Source organism: Panthera onca, chromosome D1 (assembly GCF_046562875.1).
Source record: "Panthera onca isolate mPanOnc1 chromosome D1, mPanOnc1 haplotype 2, whole genome shotgun sequence".
In the NCBI taxonomy this organism is placed as follows: Eukaryota; Metazoa; Chordata; class Mammalia; order Carnivora; family Felidae; genus Panthera; species Panthera onca.
Genome location: NC_138348.1, coordinates 98,463,836 through 98,480,047, shown reverse-complemented (window position 1 = coordinate 98,480,047; position 16,212 = coordinate 98,463,836). Strand labels below are relative to the sequence as shown.

General features: G+C 42.0%; 1 protein-coding gene and 1 non-coding gene across 4 annotated transcripts in view; both read left to right on the top strand.

Moving 5' to 3' along the window:
* Positions 1-16,212, top strand: part of CBL (Cbl proto-oncogene) — an 84,811-nt gene that overhangs the window by 58,503 nt on the left and 10,096 nt on the right. For all 3 annotated transcript variants that reach the window (XM_060605012.3, XM_060605011.3, XM_060605010.3), the window contains exons 10-14: positions 5,070-5,201; positions 5,348-5,725; positions 7,450-7,544; positions 14,934-15,074; positions 15,446-15,546. In XM_060605012.3, the coding sequence (XP_060460995.1) occupies positions 5,070-5,201; positions 5,348-5,725; positions 7,450-7,544; positions 14,934-15,074; positions 15,446-15,546 (847 nt within the window). The remainder of the gene's footprint in view (positions 1-5,069; positions 5,202-5,347; positions 5,726-7,449; positions 7,545-14,933; positions 15,075-15,445; positions 15,547-16,212) is intronic.
* Positions 6,829-6,958, top strand: LOC132662649 (small nucleolar RNA SNORA19). The gene has a single exon (XR_009602664.1). It is a non-coding gene; the product is annotated as a small nucleolar RNA SNORA19 (small nucleolar RNA).

Here is a 16,212-nt window from a genome sequence, read left to right as displayed (position 1 = left end):
GAAGCTGAATAAAAGGATAAAGAGGTGAACTTTCATGGATGTCTTTATTTGAAATTAAAATTACCCCTTTATGAAATTTTATAGATGAGTAATACTGTGGAGAAATAGGCATCACATTCAGTGTTGATGTGGGTACAGATTAACCCATCTTTTTGGAGGACAATTTGACATCTATCAAAATGTGTAATGTTTAAACTAGCCATTTCAGTTTTAGCGATTTATCCTGAATGGGACACCTCGGTGGCTCAGCCGGTTGAATGTCCGACTCTTGTATTCCGCTCAGGTCGTGATCCCAGGGTCGTGGGACCAAGCCCCACGTTGAGCTCTTTGCTCAGTGTGGAGCCTGCTTAAGATTCTTTCTCTTTCCTCCTCCCCTGCTTGCACGAGTGCTCTCTCTCTCTCAAATTAAAAAAAAAAAAAAAAAAAAAAAGATAAGCACACAAAGATGTGGATGTAGTTATTCTTACGGCATTATCTGCAACAATGAAAAATCAAAATGAATTCACATGTCCAGCAGTAAGAAATTATGATACATCCATGTGCTTGTATTCTATGGCTGCTGTAACAAACGACTACAAATTTGGCAGCTGAAAACAACACAAACTATTGTTACAGTTTCCAAGAAGGTGGGAAGTGCAACACACGTGCCGTCAAGCTAAAATCAGGCTGTCAGCAGGTCTGTAGTTCTTTCTGTAGTCTCTAGGGAAAGATCCATTTCCTTTCTTATTTGGATTTGGCAGAGTGTAGTTCCTTGCCAGTTGTAGGATCAAGATCCCTGTGTCTTTGCCGGCTGTCAGCTCGTGCTCTTCCCGGCTTCCAGTGGTCAGCTGCATTCTTTGGATCCTGGACTCCTTTCCTCCTCCTCCTGCCTTATCTCTCAGAGGTTCTCTGCTTTTAAGGACTCTTGGGATTAGATGGGCCCATCCTGATAATCCAGGGTGATTCCCCCATCTCAAGATCCACACCCTTAATCATATCAGCAAAGTTCCTTTTACCAAGGAAAGTAAGGTATCCACAGTTGCTGGGTTTGAGGGTGCGCATGAGCATCTTCGGGCTGGGGGACAGGGAATCCTCATTCAGGCTACCACAGTCCACATAATGGAATCCTCTGCAGAAGGAGTTCAGTTTACATACACTTCAGTGGAAAGCTGTCTCATGTATATATCCATATATAGATTTTAAAGTTTATTTATTTTGAGAGAGAAGGAGAGAATGTGAGCATGGAAGGGGCAGAGAGAGAGAGAGAGAGAGAGAGAGAGAGAGAATCCCAAGCAGGTTCTTCGGTGTTATCACAGAGCCCCATACAAGGCTCCATCCCGTGAACTGTGAGATCGTGACCTGAGCCGAAACCAACCGAGCCACCCAGGCGCCCCTAATTATATTGTTTTAAAAATAACTATACTGTATATAGTGTCACCTTATTTTTGTAAAAAAAAAAAAAAAAAATTGCTTGTAAAAAATTTTCTTAATGTGATCTGTATGAATGATTTTAAATTCATTTAAATGTATAAATAAAAAGTACACTGTAAAAATTCAAATCAAGAAAAAACAGCTTCGTGTATTATCAGTTGGCTATTCCATAATTTATTTATAGTCTTTCCTGTTTTAAAAAAGATTTTATTTTTAATTAATCTCTGCACCGAACATGGGGCTTGACCTCACGACCCTGCGATCAAGAGTTAGATGTTCCACCAACTGAGCCAGGTACCTCAGTTTATGTAGTCTCTCTCTCTCTCTTTCTCTTTTTTAATTTATTTTTGAGGAGGAGTGTGTGAACAGGTGAAGGGCAGAGAGAGAGGGAAAGAGAGACAATCCCAGGCAGGCTCTGTGCTGTCATTGTGGAGCCTAGGTTGGGGCTTGAACTCAGGAACGGTGAGACCATGACCTGAGCCAAACCAAGGGTTGGATGCTTAACTGACTGAGCCACCCAAGCGCCCCCAATTTACGTAGTCTCTCAATGAACATTTTGTATTATTTCGAGACTTTTTATGCAGGCTGGTGTTCTTTTGCAAGTCTGTCTGTATGATAAATTTCAAGCGGTGGGATTGCTGAATGAAAGTGAAAGTACATTTAGACTCTTTGATGGAGGAAAAGATACAGTTAGGGGAGAGGCACAGGGGAATTTCACAGAGACAGTGCTGTTGCATTTCTTAGATGTACTTACGTAGGTGTTTATTATTCTTTGCATTTGTATGAATAAAATATTTTATGAAAATATTTAATTTTTTTTTGTATAGATACTAAAATTTATCCCCGGTTTTTTTGTTGTAAAATCGCTCCCAAAGGTAAATGAGACTAGGAGAGTGCCTGTTTCATCATGTCCTGGGTAGCTGCTGTTTTTTGTTGCTGTTTTATTTTGATTCATTTTTAATACAGTGGATCTACTTACAAAATCCAAATGATAAATGCGTGTGGATTTTCTGGTAAGTGTAAAAGAATTGCTAGAAGGCTGACAGAAACCTTGGCTCCCTGCCTCCACCGCCCTCCCTTCAGCTCCTCTGTGTGCCCACTCAGATTTGTTAGTCCTTGAACCCTTCATACCATCTACTTACACTACTTTCTTTTGCCTCCTCAATAGTAGTCTCTGTTCACTTCAGGTGTTGTAGAAAAGGGTTTATTGTCTCCCTCCTTCCTCCACCATATCTCCCTATTACATTTGAGTGGTTTGGGGCCAAATCACTATTCGGTGTGTAAGGATTTTGCTCCCTGACTCTCCAAGTAATACGCTACGATGCAATTGCTGTTGTTTTCTCATACGACCTTCTGCTCTTCTTGGGATAATCGCTTTATTTTTATTTCCTTAGTTTTCCGTCTGTACCTGTCACCGCCGAGGCTTACCAAGCTGTCCGATAGCCTCTTACTTCTCTGAATACAGTACATAGTATATAATATAGTGTAGGACCATATGAGAGTCTTTCACGTTCCAGCCCCAGCCTGGACTTTCTGGGGGTGCTGCAACCCAGCCCCTGGAGCCTTCCTCTCACCCCCGTGAAACCTCCCTGTCTCTCCTTTCTGTGGAAGTGCCTGTGAAACACGTCTCCCATGTTCCCCCTTTCTTGCTTTACTTCCTTGTTTGGGTGGAGTATCTCTTCCAAAAGGTGAGAGGTAAAATTTTTGAGACGTTTGATACCTTACAGTGTCTTTGTTCAACCTTCAGACGGACTGGTTACAGAATAGGTTGAAAAAGACTCAACTCTCAATGGTTACGGCTTCACTTCGCTCATGGGTTCTAGTTTGCTACTTGGTGTCCCCTTTCCCTGTCCCCAAGAAACTTTTAGGTTATTTTCCTTATCCTTAATTCCTTGAAAATGTAAGGGCCTTTTTGGTTTATTTATTTGCTTGTTTGTTGTGGGTTTTTTCCTTCATTGGGCTAACTGTGCAGTAAAACCTTCCTATGGATATTCGTGTCCGTTAGGTCTCAGAAACATTCTTGTTTCATTTCTCTGATAATTTCTCCCCTGTGTTTTTCTCCTTTTCTGGAACTTTCATATATGTTGAGATAAAAGAACACTGCAAGGATCAGTTGTGATGGTGAGACATGAATTAAAGAGTATGATTAGCTCAACCTCTGCACTTCAGGAATGAGAACGAGGATAGATGGCGAGAGGGGTTGAAATAGGCTGGCTCAGCCGGTGCAACGAGCGACTCTTGGGGTTGTGAGTTCAAGCCCCATGTGGGGTATAGAGATCACTTAAAAATAAATCTTCAAGGCAGAGAGGGCCTTTCAGATTGGGAAACAACTTGAACAAAGGTGAGGAGGTAGGAATTCCTGAGTTGAGACATTGGGAAAGTGAGTTAGTGTTGGATGGTGTTTTGAGCGACTGCATATTGAAGGATGGCTAAGCTGGTAATGGTGAGCAAAAGGATTTGGCGAGATAAGAAACCAGAAGTTGGGAGAATTGCTAGAAGCTGGCTTTGATAAATCGGGTCTGGGATTGGTGAGCAGAACGAAAAGGCACATAAAGATACGAGACTCTTCCATGGAAAAATCTGGTACAGCGACTGGCTAGAAACTAATGGAGAAGTGAGAATTAGCCTGACTAACAACTTCTCACTTTAACCCTCGAGGTGCCTGGCTGCTCCAGCTGCATCGCTCATGCACCACTGAGTCGGAGCCCCGTTTCCTTAGGCCTGAGTACGGCCGCTAGCTGATGATGAGGGCTTTCTTTGCCCTGGTTTACAAACCACTTAGCATTAATGGCAGGACTAAGGGTGTGAACGGTTTTTTTGTTTTTTGTTTTTGTCATTTTACGTAAGTGCTTGTAATACATATTTACCCATATTCCGTCTGTATTGCTTCCTGGAAGGGAACACAAATGCCAAGTAGCATTTTGTATGAATTATGCATCTCTTTTGATCGCTTACCTGGAAACGCTTATCAGCTACTCGGTCACCCTGCGATAGGCACAGACATGTATTGCTTCATCCAGTTTGGCACCTCATATTTTAAGAACACAGATTGACAGAAAATATTAATCCCTTTGAATTGCTGAATTGAAATAACTTGTTTCTTCAGAAGGACGCAAGATGCTTTTTAGCAGTCCTGTTGGTTGTTTTCCTCCTCTTAAAACACCTTTATTTATTTATTTATTTATTTATTTATTTATTTATTTCTTTCTATCTATCATAACAACGCATGGAGAATTTATCATCTTTGATCTCTTTCATTGTCCTGTGCCCTTAAATGTTTTTTTCCCCAGGTGACTTGTTGAAAGGTTAACGTCTGCTCCTTTCTTTTTTATATGGGCTCGTATTTGTAACCTTGAAAAGATTTTTTTCTCTCCAGGTGAGGATGTGGAAAATTGTAACACTTGTTTTCGGATGCAAACTAGGAAGCTTTTTGTAGCACAGCCATTTTTAGATCCTTGCCTGTAACTTGCATCCTTATGGTGTTTCTGTGATTGAGAGCGCCCTCTTATGGTGACACAGAACTAATTCAGGAAGTCTGAGCCATTGGCAGTTCTAGTCAGTGTTCATCTAGCACTTGATGTCTACAGCTTTTGGAGGAGTTGAAACATGCCACTCCCTCAAAACAAGAATAACCTATTAGGAAATTTTATTTGTGTCAGGTGGAACGGCCTCCCTCTCCATTTTCAGTGGCCCCGCAAGCCTCCCTTCCCCCGGTGCCACCGCGACTTGACCTTCTGCAACAGCGGGTGTCTATTCCTTCAAGTGCTTCTGGGCTTGGAAGTGCTTCTAAGGTAAGACATTATCCGTTTCTACGGTTTTCTGATTCGTTGTTGTGGATTAGTGGGCTTTGTGTGTGTGTGGTGGTGGTTGTTGGGTGTTTTGTTGTTGTTTTTGATTAGTGGGTTTTGATTGATTTGCTTTCATCCTGCGTCCACAGGCAGCTTCTGGCTCCCTTCATAAGGACAAACCGTTACCGATACCTCCCACACTTCGAGATCTTCCACCACCGCCCCCTCCAGACCGGCCATACTCTGTTGGAGCAGAAAGCCGGCCTCAGAGACGCCCCTTGCCTTGCACACCAGGCGACTGTCCGTCCAGGGACAAACTGCCCCCTGTTCCCTCTAGCCGCCTTGGGGAATCATGGCTGCCTCGGCCGATCCCCAAAGTACCAGTGGTCGCTCCAAATGCTAGTGACCCCTGGACAGGTAGAGAATTAACCAACCGGCACTCACTTCCATTTTCATTGCCCTCACAAATGGAGCCCAGAACAGATGTGCCTAGGCTTGGAAGCACATTCAGTGTGGATACCTCCGTGGTGAGTCCTGCTTTTGAAATTATTTAGCCTGTTAACAAATATTTGTGGATGGCATTTCATGGGTCGCACTTTTGTCTACGTTTTGTATAGGATTCAGAAATAATAAAACGTAATCCCTACCCTCAGAAGTATATATACCCTCAAGAAGTGTATTAATAGATCAGATAAGGCATGTTTGTAAATACTGCAATATGTATGTGGGTGCGTGCGTATGTGTGTATAAATGGAGGTATGACTGGATTCGTGTAGTGTAAATAGAAAACACTTCAGTTTTGGAGAAAGGAGAGGTTATTTCCAAATAGAGCAATCATGAGGGCTTTATGGAACGAATGGCATCTGAATTTGAAGTGTTCTTTCCCAAGTGGATAGTTTTAAGGTCAGAGCCACAGTGACACAAATGCTTGAGGTGTGTTGTGGGATAAGAAGTAGGTGAATATGAGTGGAGCAGAAGGTTTGTGTATCGGAGTGGGGAAAAGGTCATGAAAGGAGCGTTAATACTAGATTAGAGGACCTTGAAAATCCCATCAAGGCCAAAAGAATCTGAATTTATTTGGTGGGAAATGAGCATCTGAAGGTTTTAAATCAGTGGAGGGACATGAGCAAAATGATGGTTTCAAGAGGTACATGTAGTAGCACTATGTAAAATAGATTGCTAAAAGGATAGATTGAAAAAAGGCTAGTAGTTCATTGAATAAGCATGAGAAAGGGGTCCAGACCTGGGCGTGGGGAGGTGTATCTGTTTTTTGGGGGTTCGTTTATGTATGTACTCAACAAGAAATCTTACCCTTAGAAAGTTTACATTCTGGTGGAGTGAAGACAAAATAAACTCGGTAAGTTAATGAAACACAGGATGTTGGGTGCTGCTGAGTGCTGTGGAGGAAAACAGCTCAAAACGGGGTTGTAGGGATAGCTGGAGTCGGGCTGAGGGGTACGTGGAGGGATGGGGTACAGTTCTGAGCAAAGACCTGGAGGCCGCTGTGCTGATTCTCAGGGAGACCATTCCAGGATGGAGGGGAAGCCAGCGAGTTTGGGAGAGTCTGTGAGGAATCACAAAGGGGCTTATCGAGCTCTGATGCTAAGTAAGCAAGAGAGAGAATGGTCTAGTGCACATTTCATTACCCCGTGTTCTCTTGTATCTGCGAGCGGTGTTATTTCTTGTGTGCTGTACGGATAGTTGAAGGTTAATTAGCAGCATAACTAAATAGTAATGCTGGCAGTCTCCTCCAGACAAAGAAAAAGAGAGAATGGTCTGTGAGTAGTGAAGCTGAGGAATGCTGTGGCCCTTGAATGAACTGCACATTTCTCGGTTGCAAGAGAAGGGGGAGAGTGGCTTACGTTTAAGTGGCATCTGTGTGATAGGCAGTCTGATTAGAATAAATTAGACTGGACTTTCTGGTGGCATCATTGTAGACAGAGGTGCAGATATTTAAAATTAGAAATGGTATTTGTGGAGACAGCCAGTTTCCTCAAATCTAGAATTGAAACAATAACCCCCATCTCCTTGGCTCTTTTTAGATCTCTGTCTTCCTAACCCTTACATTTACACTTTCTTCAGAGCCTGAAAGCAGTCCTACTTTTGGTGGGATGCAATAACCCGTAAGCACAGCGTTGAGAGTGAGGTCTGTGTCTGTGTTACTGTTCTTGTTATTTTGAATAAGTTAAATAAATAAGAGGAGATACTGAGCTGTGTTAAGAAGGTTCTTTTTCACCACTTTTCTTTCCAGAGTATGAATAACAGCCCATTAGCAGGTTCAGAGTTTGAGCACCCCAAAATCAAACCTTCTGCGTCTGCCAGTGCCATTTATTCTCTCGCTGCCAGGTAAGTACTAAAGCTGTATTTCAATTTTTTTTTTTTTTTAAACATTTACTTATTTTTGAGGGAGAAAGAGAGAGAGAGAGAATGAACACACAACGGGGGAAGGGCAGAGAGAGACTGAGACACAGAATCCAAAGCAGGCACCAGACTCTGAGCTGTCAGCACTGAGCCTGATGTGGGGCTCGAACTGTGAGCTCATGACCTGAGCTGAAGTTGGATACTTAACAGACCGAGCCACCGAGGTGCCCCTAAAGCTGTATTTCACCGTGGAGTTGGTACTGTTAAAACAGCTCACTCACGGAATTTAGAAAACCCACAGGAGTGTAAAGAAAATAAAAATTGATCTGTATTTGTATCAATTAAGAATTATTATATTTTCTGTTTTGGACTAATGTTTTTTCTGTGTGCATGTTCTCTGTCTTATTGGGCTTAACAATTTTACTCGTCTTCTTAAAGAAGCAGTTCTGGTTTTGTTGACTTTTGTAAAAACAATTCTTTTCTTAATTCTTATCATTTTTCATTTTAATTCTTAATTCTTCGGTGTCTTCTTTTTGTGTGTGTGGCAAAAAAACACATGAACTGTACCATCTTGTTTATAAGCGTACAGCTCAGCAGTATTAAATACATTCGCTGTATTAAGTACATTATCAGTATTAAATATTAAATTAGTATTAACTATATTCACAACCATCACAACCATCCATGCTCGTAACTCTTCATCTCGTAAAACGGAAACTCTGTACCTGGTAAATAGTAGCTCCCCATCCTTCCCTCCCACAGCCCCTTGCAGCCACCGTTATACTTTATGATTTTGACCACTCTACCACCTATATAAGTGCAGCCATGCAGTATTTGTCTTTTTGTGGTTTAACTCACTTATCATAATGTCCTCATTCATGTTGTACAGTATTGCACAATTTCCTTCGTCTTTGAGGCTGAATAATATTCCCGTTGTATGCAGTACCCACCCCACCCTGTGCCTTATCTGCAGGGGGTGCATTTCAAGACCCCCAGTGAATGCCTGAAACCAAGGATAGTACCGAAACGTGTGTATGCTATGTTTTTTCTCTCCGTACATACATGATGAAGTTTGATTTATAAATTAGGCACAGTAAGAGATTATCGACAATAACTAATCATAAACCAGGACAATGATAACAGTATGCTATGATACAAGTGCGTGACTGTGGTCTTTCTCTGAATACTGTACTGTACTCACCCTTCTTGGGGTGATGTGAGATGGTAAAATGCCCATGTGACGAGATGAAGTGAGGTGAGCGACGTAGGCACCGTGACGTAGTGTTAGGCCCCTATTGACCTTCTGATGGTACATCAGGAGGAGGATCATCTGCTTCCAGACCGCAATTGACTGGGGAAGTAAAACCACAGAAAATAAAATTGCAGATAAAGGGTGACTGCTGGGCCACATTTTGCCTATCCGTTCATCGGTGGATGGACACTTGGATCGCTTCCACGTTTCAGCTGTTTGCGAAGAGTTTGCCGTGAGCGTGGGTGAACAAGTACCCCCCAGGACCCTGCTTCCAGTTCTTGTGAATTTATACCCAGAAGTCGTATTCCTGGATCATAGGATAATTCTGTCTTTAATTTTTTTGAGACCCTGTTACACCATTTCCTGCAGCAGCTATTGTACCATTTTATATCCCCACCAACAGTGCACAAGGATTCCCGTTTCTCCACATTCTTGCCAACACCTGGTATTTTGGGGGTTTTTTGATGGTAGTCATTCTAATGAGGTGGTGTCATAGTTTTGATTTGCATTTCCCTAATGATTAGTGATATTGAGCATCTTTTGATGTGTTTATTGGTCATTCACATATCCTCTTTGGAAAAACGTCTATTTAAGACATTCGATCATTTTTAATTTTTTATTAAAAAAAAATTTTTTTTAACGTTTATTTATTTTTGAGACAGAGAGAGACAGAGCGTGAACAGGGGAGGGGCAGAGAGAGAGGGAGACACAGAATCCGAAGCAGGCTCCAGGCTCTGAGCTGTCAGCACAGAGCCCGACGCGGGGCTCGAACTCCGGACTGTGAGATCGTGACCTGAGCCGAAGTCGGACGCTTAACCGACTGAGCCACCCAGGCGCCCCGACTCGTTTGTAATTTTTTAAATTTTGTTTATTTATTTTGAGAAAGAGAGAGCCCAAACAGGAGAAGGGGGAGAGAGAAGGAATCCCAGGCTCCTTGTGCTTGACGGCACAGGAGCTCGAACCCAGTGAACTGTGAGATCTTGTCGTGAGCTGAAACCATCTGAGCCACCCAGGCACCTGCCTGTTTTTTAATTGGATTGTTTGTTCTTTCATTGTTGTCGTTGGGTTTTATAAGTTCTCTCTATATCCTGAATGTTAATCCTTTATCAGATGTGATTTGTGAGTAATTCCCTTCCATTCTGTGGGTTGCTATTTTATGGTGGATCGTTTTTCGATGCATAAAATATTTTAACATTTTTATGAAGTAGGGCATCCAGCTGGCTCAGTCGGTGGAGCATGTGACTCTTGATTTCAGAGTTGTAGGTTCGACCCCCATGTTGGGTGTAGAAATTACTTAAAAAAAAAAATTGGTTGGGTGGGGGATGGTGTCTGGGTAGCTCAGTCAGTTAAGCATCCAACTTAGCTCAGGTCATGATCTCATGATTTGTGACTTCGAGCCCTGCCTCGGGCTCTGTGTCTGGAGCCTGCTTCAGATCCTGTCTCCCTCTCTTTCTCTGCCCCTCCCCTTCTCAGCTCTGTCTCTCAAAACAAATAAATTTGTAAAAAAAAAAAAAAAAAAAAAGAAAGAAAAATTCAAAAGTACAGTTACAAACCATTGCTTTCTTTCAGCATTTTAAAAATATCCCATTGTTTCTGTTGGAACATTAGCTCTCAGGCTAATGTTGCTTCTTTACAGGTAGTGTTTCTTTGCATGACTCCTTAAGACCTCTTTGTCTTTGGATGCCAGTGCTGTTACTATAATACTTCTAAATAGTTTTCTTTATTCTTCTTAAGGTTTGTAGAGCTTACTGATTTTGTGATTTCACGTTTTAAAACCTGGTTTAGAAAATTTCAAGCCACTCTTTCTTAAAATAGACTGAGCACTGCCATCTCCTTCCCTTCTCCTTCTGTGACCACAGTTACCTGAATGTCCCTCCTTTTGACCGTGCCTCATACAGCTCTTAGGCTCTCTGCTGTTTTCCTTTCCTCTCTTTACTTTGATCTCAATAGTTTCTACTCTATTCCGGTTTCCTGATCTTCTCTTTTACAGTTTCTAACCTGCCCTGAATCCATCTGTTCAGTTTGTATTTTCAGATACTGTGTTTTAAGGTTCTGGAATTTCCACGTGATTTTTATTTTTATTTTTATTTTTAAAAATTTTTTTTTAACGTTTTATTTATTTTTGAGACAGAGACAGAGCATGAACAGGGGAGGGTCAGAGAGAGAGGGAGACACAGAATCCGAAACAGGCTCCAGGCTCTGAGCTGTCAGCACAGAGCCCGACGTGGGGCTCGAACTCACGGACCGTGAGATCATGACCTGAGCCGAAGTCGGACACTTAACCGACTGAGCCACCCCGCTGCCCCTCCATGTGATTTTTAAAAATGTATAGATTCTAATTTTCTAATAAAATTCTCCATTCGTTTTTGTTACTGAACACGTGAAGAGTAATCTTTCAAAGGCCATATCTGTTAACTCCAGCTTTGTCTCTCCAGGTTAGTGAGATAACCAAAGTATCAGTTGAGCCCTTCAGTTACTACCGTCTGCTCAGTTTCTCAGAATCTGCTGGCCTCTAGACACAGTTCAGAGGTTAGCTGCAGCTCCAGGGAAAACTGTAGCAGGATTTCAGACTGCTTCTCCCCTATGCCTTTCTCTGGGATTTTTGGCCTCCCATGTCTTGGCCATCATGGAACCCCAAATTTCTAGTCCCTTTCTCCCTAGCCTGTTGAAACTGCCTTCACGTCTCAAGTTCAGAACCCCTGTATAGGGCTGGCTTTAAGGTATTCTGAGTCTTGGCCCCTTGAGACTTGGCTGCCAGGCCACTGTCCAGTGCATCCTTTCGTTTGTATTTCATCCTGCCTGTATAGCTGTTTCAGGCAGTTAGATGATGTTTGCGACTGGTCGTGTCTGTGGACCTGTAAAATGTACGTATGTTTTAAATCAAGGTATGGTTTTAAAGTCTCCCTTTTCTTCACCTTAGCCTTTTATTTTGGGCATTTCTCCCTATCATTAAAAAAGTTCTTTAACAATCCAGTGTGTATAGCCGCATTATCAACAGTAGCCAAACTAGGAAGAGAGCCTAAATGTCCATCACCTGATGAATGGATAAAGAAGATGTGGTAGTACATATACAACGGAATACTACTCAGCCATCAAAAAGAATGAAATCTTGCCATTTGCAACAATGTGGATGGAGCTAGAATGTATTATGCTAAGCAAGATAAGCCAATCAGAAAGATAAATACCATATGATTTCACTTACATGTGGAATTTAAGAAACAAAGCAGGTGAACATATGGAAGGGGGAGGTAAGAAGAGAGGGAAACAAACCACAAGAGACTCTTAACGATAGAGAACAAACTGAGGATTGATGGAGGGAGGTGGGTGGCAGATGGGCTAGATGTGCAATGGGCATTAAAAAGGGCACTTGTGATGAGCACTGCATGTTGCATGTTAGTGATGAATCACTGAATTCTCCTGAAACCAGTATTGCAACATATGTTAACTAAAATTAAAAAAAAAAAAAGGGTTTTCAAAATAGTCACTTTTAATGGTTATATAGTGTCATATAACATTACATATTTAACCATTGCCCTGTTGGATATTTATTTTGTATAAAACCTCTTACCATAATAAATTTGCTTCATTGAACATCTTCACATAACCAGAGATACATCCAAAGTAGAATTACCAGGACAAGAGATTGTGAGTGTTTTGATGTATTGCCAAGATACTTAATGAGGAAGGAAGTGCAGTTGTATACTTTTATTAACATCATCAACAAAAAGATTCTAATAATTTAAAAAGCTTTTGCTTGCACCTTTAATGATCTTTTTCTCTCTATGGAAGTAATATGCTAAAGAATATTTAGAAAATAGAGATACGTGACACTGAAGAAATGAAAGTTATCCATAATCTTAACACCTAGGTTCAGACAGTGGTTAGCAATTTGAATATCTTCGTTGCCATTCTATGTGGGTATGGAATCCTGTTGTGCATGCGTTTTTTCACTAGGAGGATCTTGAACGTCCTAGGACATCGTAATATAGTCTCCTACTACAATGATTTTCAGGTTATTGCAAATGATTACAAAGCAGCAGAACTGGCTTAATGGGAACCTTAGTAGGTAAAGTAGATAAGAACAGACTGACTGTGGTAGAAGGAAGTAGGCCTCTGAGGCTTCTGCTTGGAACCTCTAAGGCACTGAGGGACCCGGTTGACTTCAGGTATATTGCTGCGTATGTGGTTCCAAAGTTACTTTATTCAGTACATTCTTATTTGACCGGTTAGCACCTATTTTTTCAGTATCATAAATAATGCTCTAGTGAGTATTCTTGATTATTTCCTTAGGGAAAATTCTTAGAAATGGAATTTCTGAGCCCGAGTGTATGCCTGTTTGGTTAAATATTTTTGCTGAATTACACTCTAGAAAAATTGTACCAATGTCTCATTTCTGAAACTATTTGAAAGTACCATTTCCCTGTATCTTCACTAATACTTGATATTTTTTCTTAATCTTGATGGGTTTTTCCCATCAACAACTTGTTATGAAAAATTTCAAGCATAGAGTCAGGGTGACAGATTTTTACAGTGAACAGCCATATATTCCCCACCCGGGCTCTATTAACATTTTCTTATGCTCACTTACACTTTGTTTTTTGTTTTTGTTTTTGTTTTTTTTTTTTTTTAATTTACATCCAAGTTAGCATATAGTGCAACAGTAATTTCAGGAGTAGATTCCTTAATGCCCCTTACCCATTTAGCCCATCCCCCCACCCAAAATCCCTGTAGCAACCCTGTTTGTTCTCTATATTTAAAAGTCTCTTATGTTTTGTCCGCCTCCCGGTTTTTATATTACTTTTGCTTCCCGTCCCTTATGTTCATCTGTTTTGTATCTTAACTTCCTCATATGAGTGAAGTCATATATTTGTCTTTCTCTTGCGAATTACACTTAGCATAATACCCTTCAGTTCCATGTACTTTTTGTTTTTAAATCATCTCTGCACCCAGCGTGAGGCTCAAACCTACAATTCTGAGATTAAGAGTTACATGCTGCAACAATTGAGCCAGCCAGGCACCCCTCTATATACTTCTGTCCCTATCCATCTGTCAGTCTGTCTGACTTCTTGGGCACGTTTCAGAGCAAATTGTAGATACTAATATGCTTCCACCCCAAAACTTCAGCATGCGGAACACAAAGTAATACGTAGACATAAGAAAAACCTGCAGTTAGATTATAGGGACTGTCGCTCTGTCTTAGGTTTCTGTAACATTTAAGTGTTTTATAATAAGCAGCTATTGCTTTTATAGTTGGGAAAAAGAAACATGGAGTAAATACAGACAAATCCAGTAGGTGCTCCTTATCGAGTGTTAGGATGTGCAAAAAAAGTACAAAGAGGAAGGGAGGAGATACACTCTTTAACTCACGTTCCCGGCAGCAGTTTTGTGTATGTGTGTGCGCTTGTGCACATGTGCATGTGTCTTGTTTTGTTGATTTTTTTCCCCCTGGTTTTGTCAAGTTTCTTGGGTGGGGGGAGGGAGCAGGAGAAGTTTTGATTCCAGAGCTGCTAGGTGAGAGCTTCGGGTGGAACGGCAAGATCCCCAAAGCAGGAGTCAGAAGATGGGAGATGCCATCTCAGAATTGATGCTAACCTACCACTTGATCTCTCTTTATGTCAGATTTTTGTTTTCTAAAACGAAGAGAAAAGTGATTAAAGTAGGAGATAACCTATGAGGAAGCTTTCAACAAGCTGTATTAGTCTTTGAAACCATAGGTAGATGTTAAGAATTAGCACCTGGCATAGGTTCCTAGCATATTGTCAGAAGGCCACAGCTGCTGCTCGCTTCGTGCCTGGTGAGGGAAAAACCGGCACGCCAGCTCTTGGGCTGGGACCCCAGTTTATTTGGGGACTGAGACGAACTGGCTTCAAGCACTGTTCCCGTGTAGCCCATCTCAGACAACATAGCTGTGTCTGTGGTCAGCTGAAAGCAAAACTTGAAGTTAGTGTGTTTTGTAATAATGAACCTGTCTCGACCAGGAGAAGTAACAGTTCCCTAGGTGGCATGTGTTTTTCCGTCAGAAGTGAGTTGCAGTCTGTCTCGAAGACTCTCATTTCACACTTGCACGTTTTGCAGCTTGTTTATCGTTTTCATTTTCTTTTTCTGTCTTCTTCCTCTCCCAGGCCTCTTCCTGTGCCAAAGCTGCCCCCCGGGGAGCAGGGTGAAAGTGAGGAGGACACGGAGTATATGACCCCCTCCTCCAGGCCTCTAGGACTTCCAAAACCGGATGGGAAATGGCCTTTGGACACAACCCAGAGTTCACGGTACGTTCACGATAGTCTTCTGGGAATTAAGTTGACACCACTCACCTGCCTAGCTGCTCCCTACGTGATGTTATCCGGCCAGAATGAAAGCAGAAAGACGTGTGGAGCCTACATACCCCAGCGTTTGGCCCCTCGCACCTAGAAGCAATTCCACTTAGGCTTCCTCACTGTCACAGTAGTTACAAAACCACACGTCCATTGTGCATCGTAAGAGTCGATCTTGTGCCATTTATTAGTGATCCTGGCAAAAGGAAAATGCTATCTTGATAGACTCAGGGTCTAGGATAGTTAAGAATAGACCAGGCTTAATAAGTTTGCAGATAACAGAGTTCTATTTCTGAAGATCATATGCCACTTTCCTTCTGGTTCAGAGCGTGTGATTGTGACCAGCAGATTGATAGCTGTACATATGAAGCAATGTATAATATTCAGTCCCAGGCGGCACCGGCTGTCACAGAGAGCAGCACCTTTGGTGAGTAGCCATTCTGCTACTTTGAAAATCATTGATGTGCCATTGGAATGAGCCTGTCATACTTCGCTATTTGAGACAGCTTGATTCTAGGCAGAAACTTCTTTTAAATGATCTTCTTGGCAAAATATCTTTGATCCAGGGGCAGTAAAACCCTCTCCTCTGTTTTATTTCCTGTTCACGCAACTAGTTCCCTTTGTACTTTTTCATCCTTCCAGGGCCTAGAGACATTTGGGTTCTGTGGCCTGGGCCCACAATGCTGGCAGCTCCCTTTTATTTCCTTTGCTTTTTAGCATTGATGAAATTCTTTTGTGTGTGGGTGGTGAATACTCAATTCCCATATCAACTAGCTTACCAAGTTGAAAGTTCAAGAAGGCAGCACACACAGGCCCTTTGGCTGGTCTTGCGAGGTGAAACGCCAGTAGAAATGTTGAATGAATGCTATAAAATGCCACTTGAGTCTTTGGCTTCAGTGGCTGTTAACCCTGACAAGGGTAGCCTTTACCACGTTCGGGAGAGCAGGGCCGCAGTGTCGGTGCAGATTGCGTTTTCTCTGTTCTTTTGTCTCCACCCGCGGGGCCTGCCATGGCGGTCAGGCCCAGGGTAGACCATTGGTAGCTTGCGTGCTGGCCATGTGTGAACGAACGAGCTGCGTTAGAAGACGGGGTG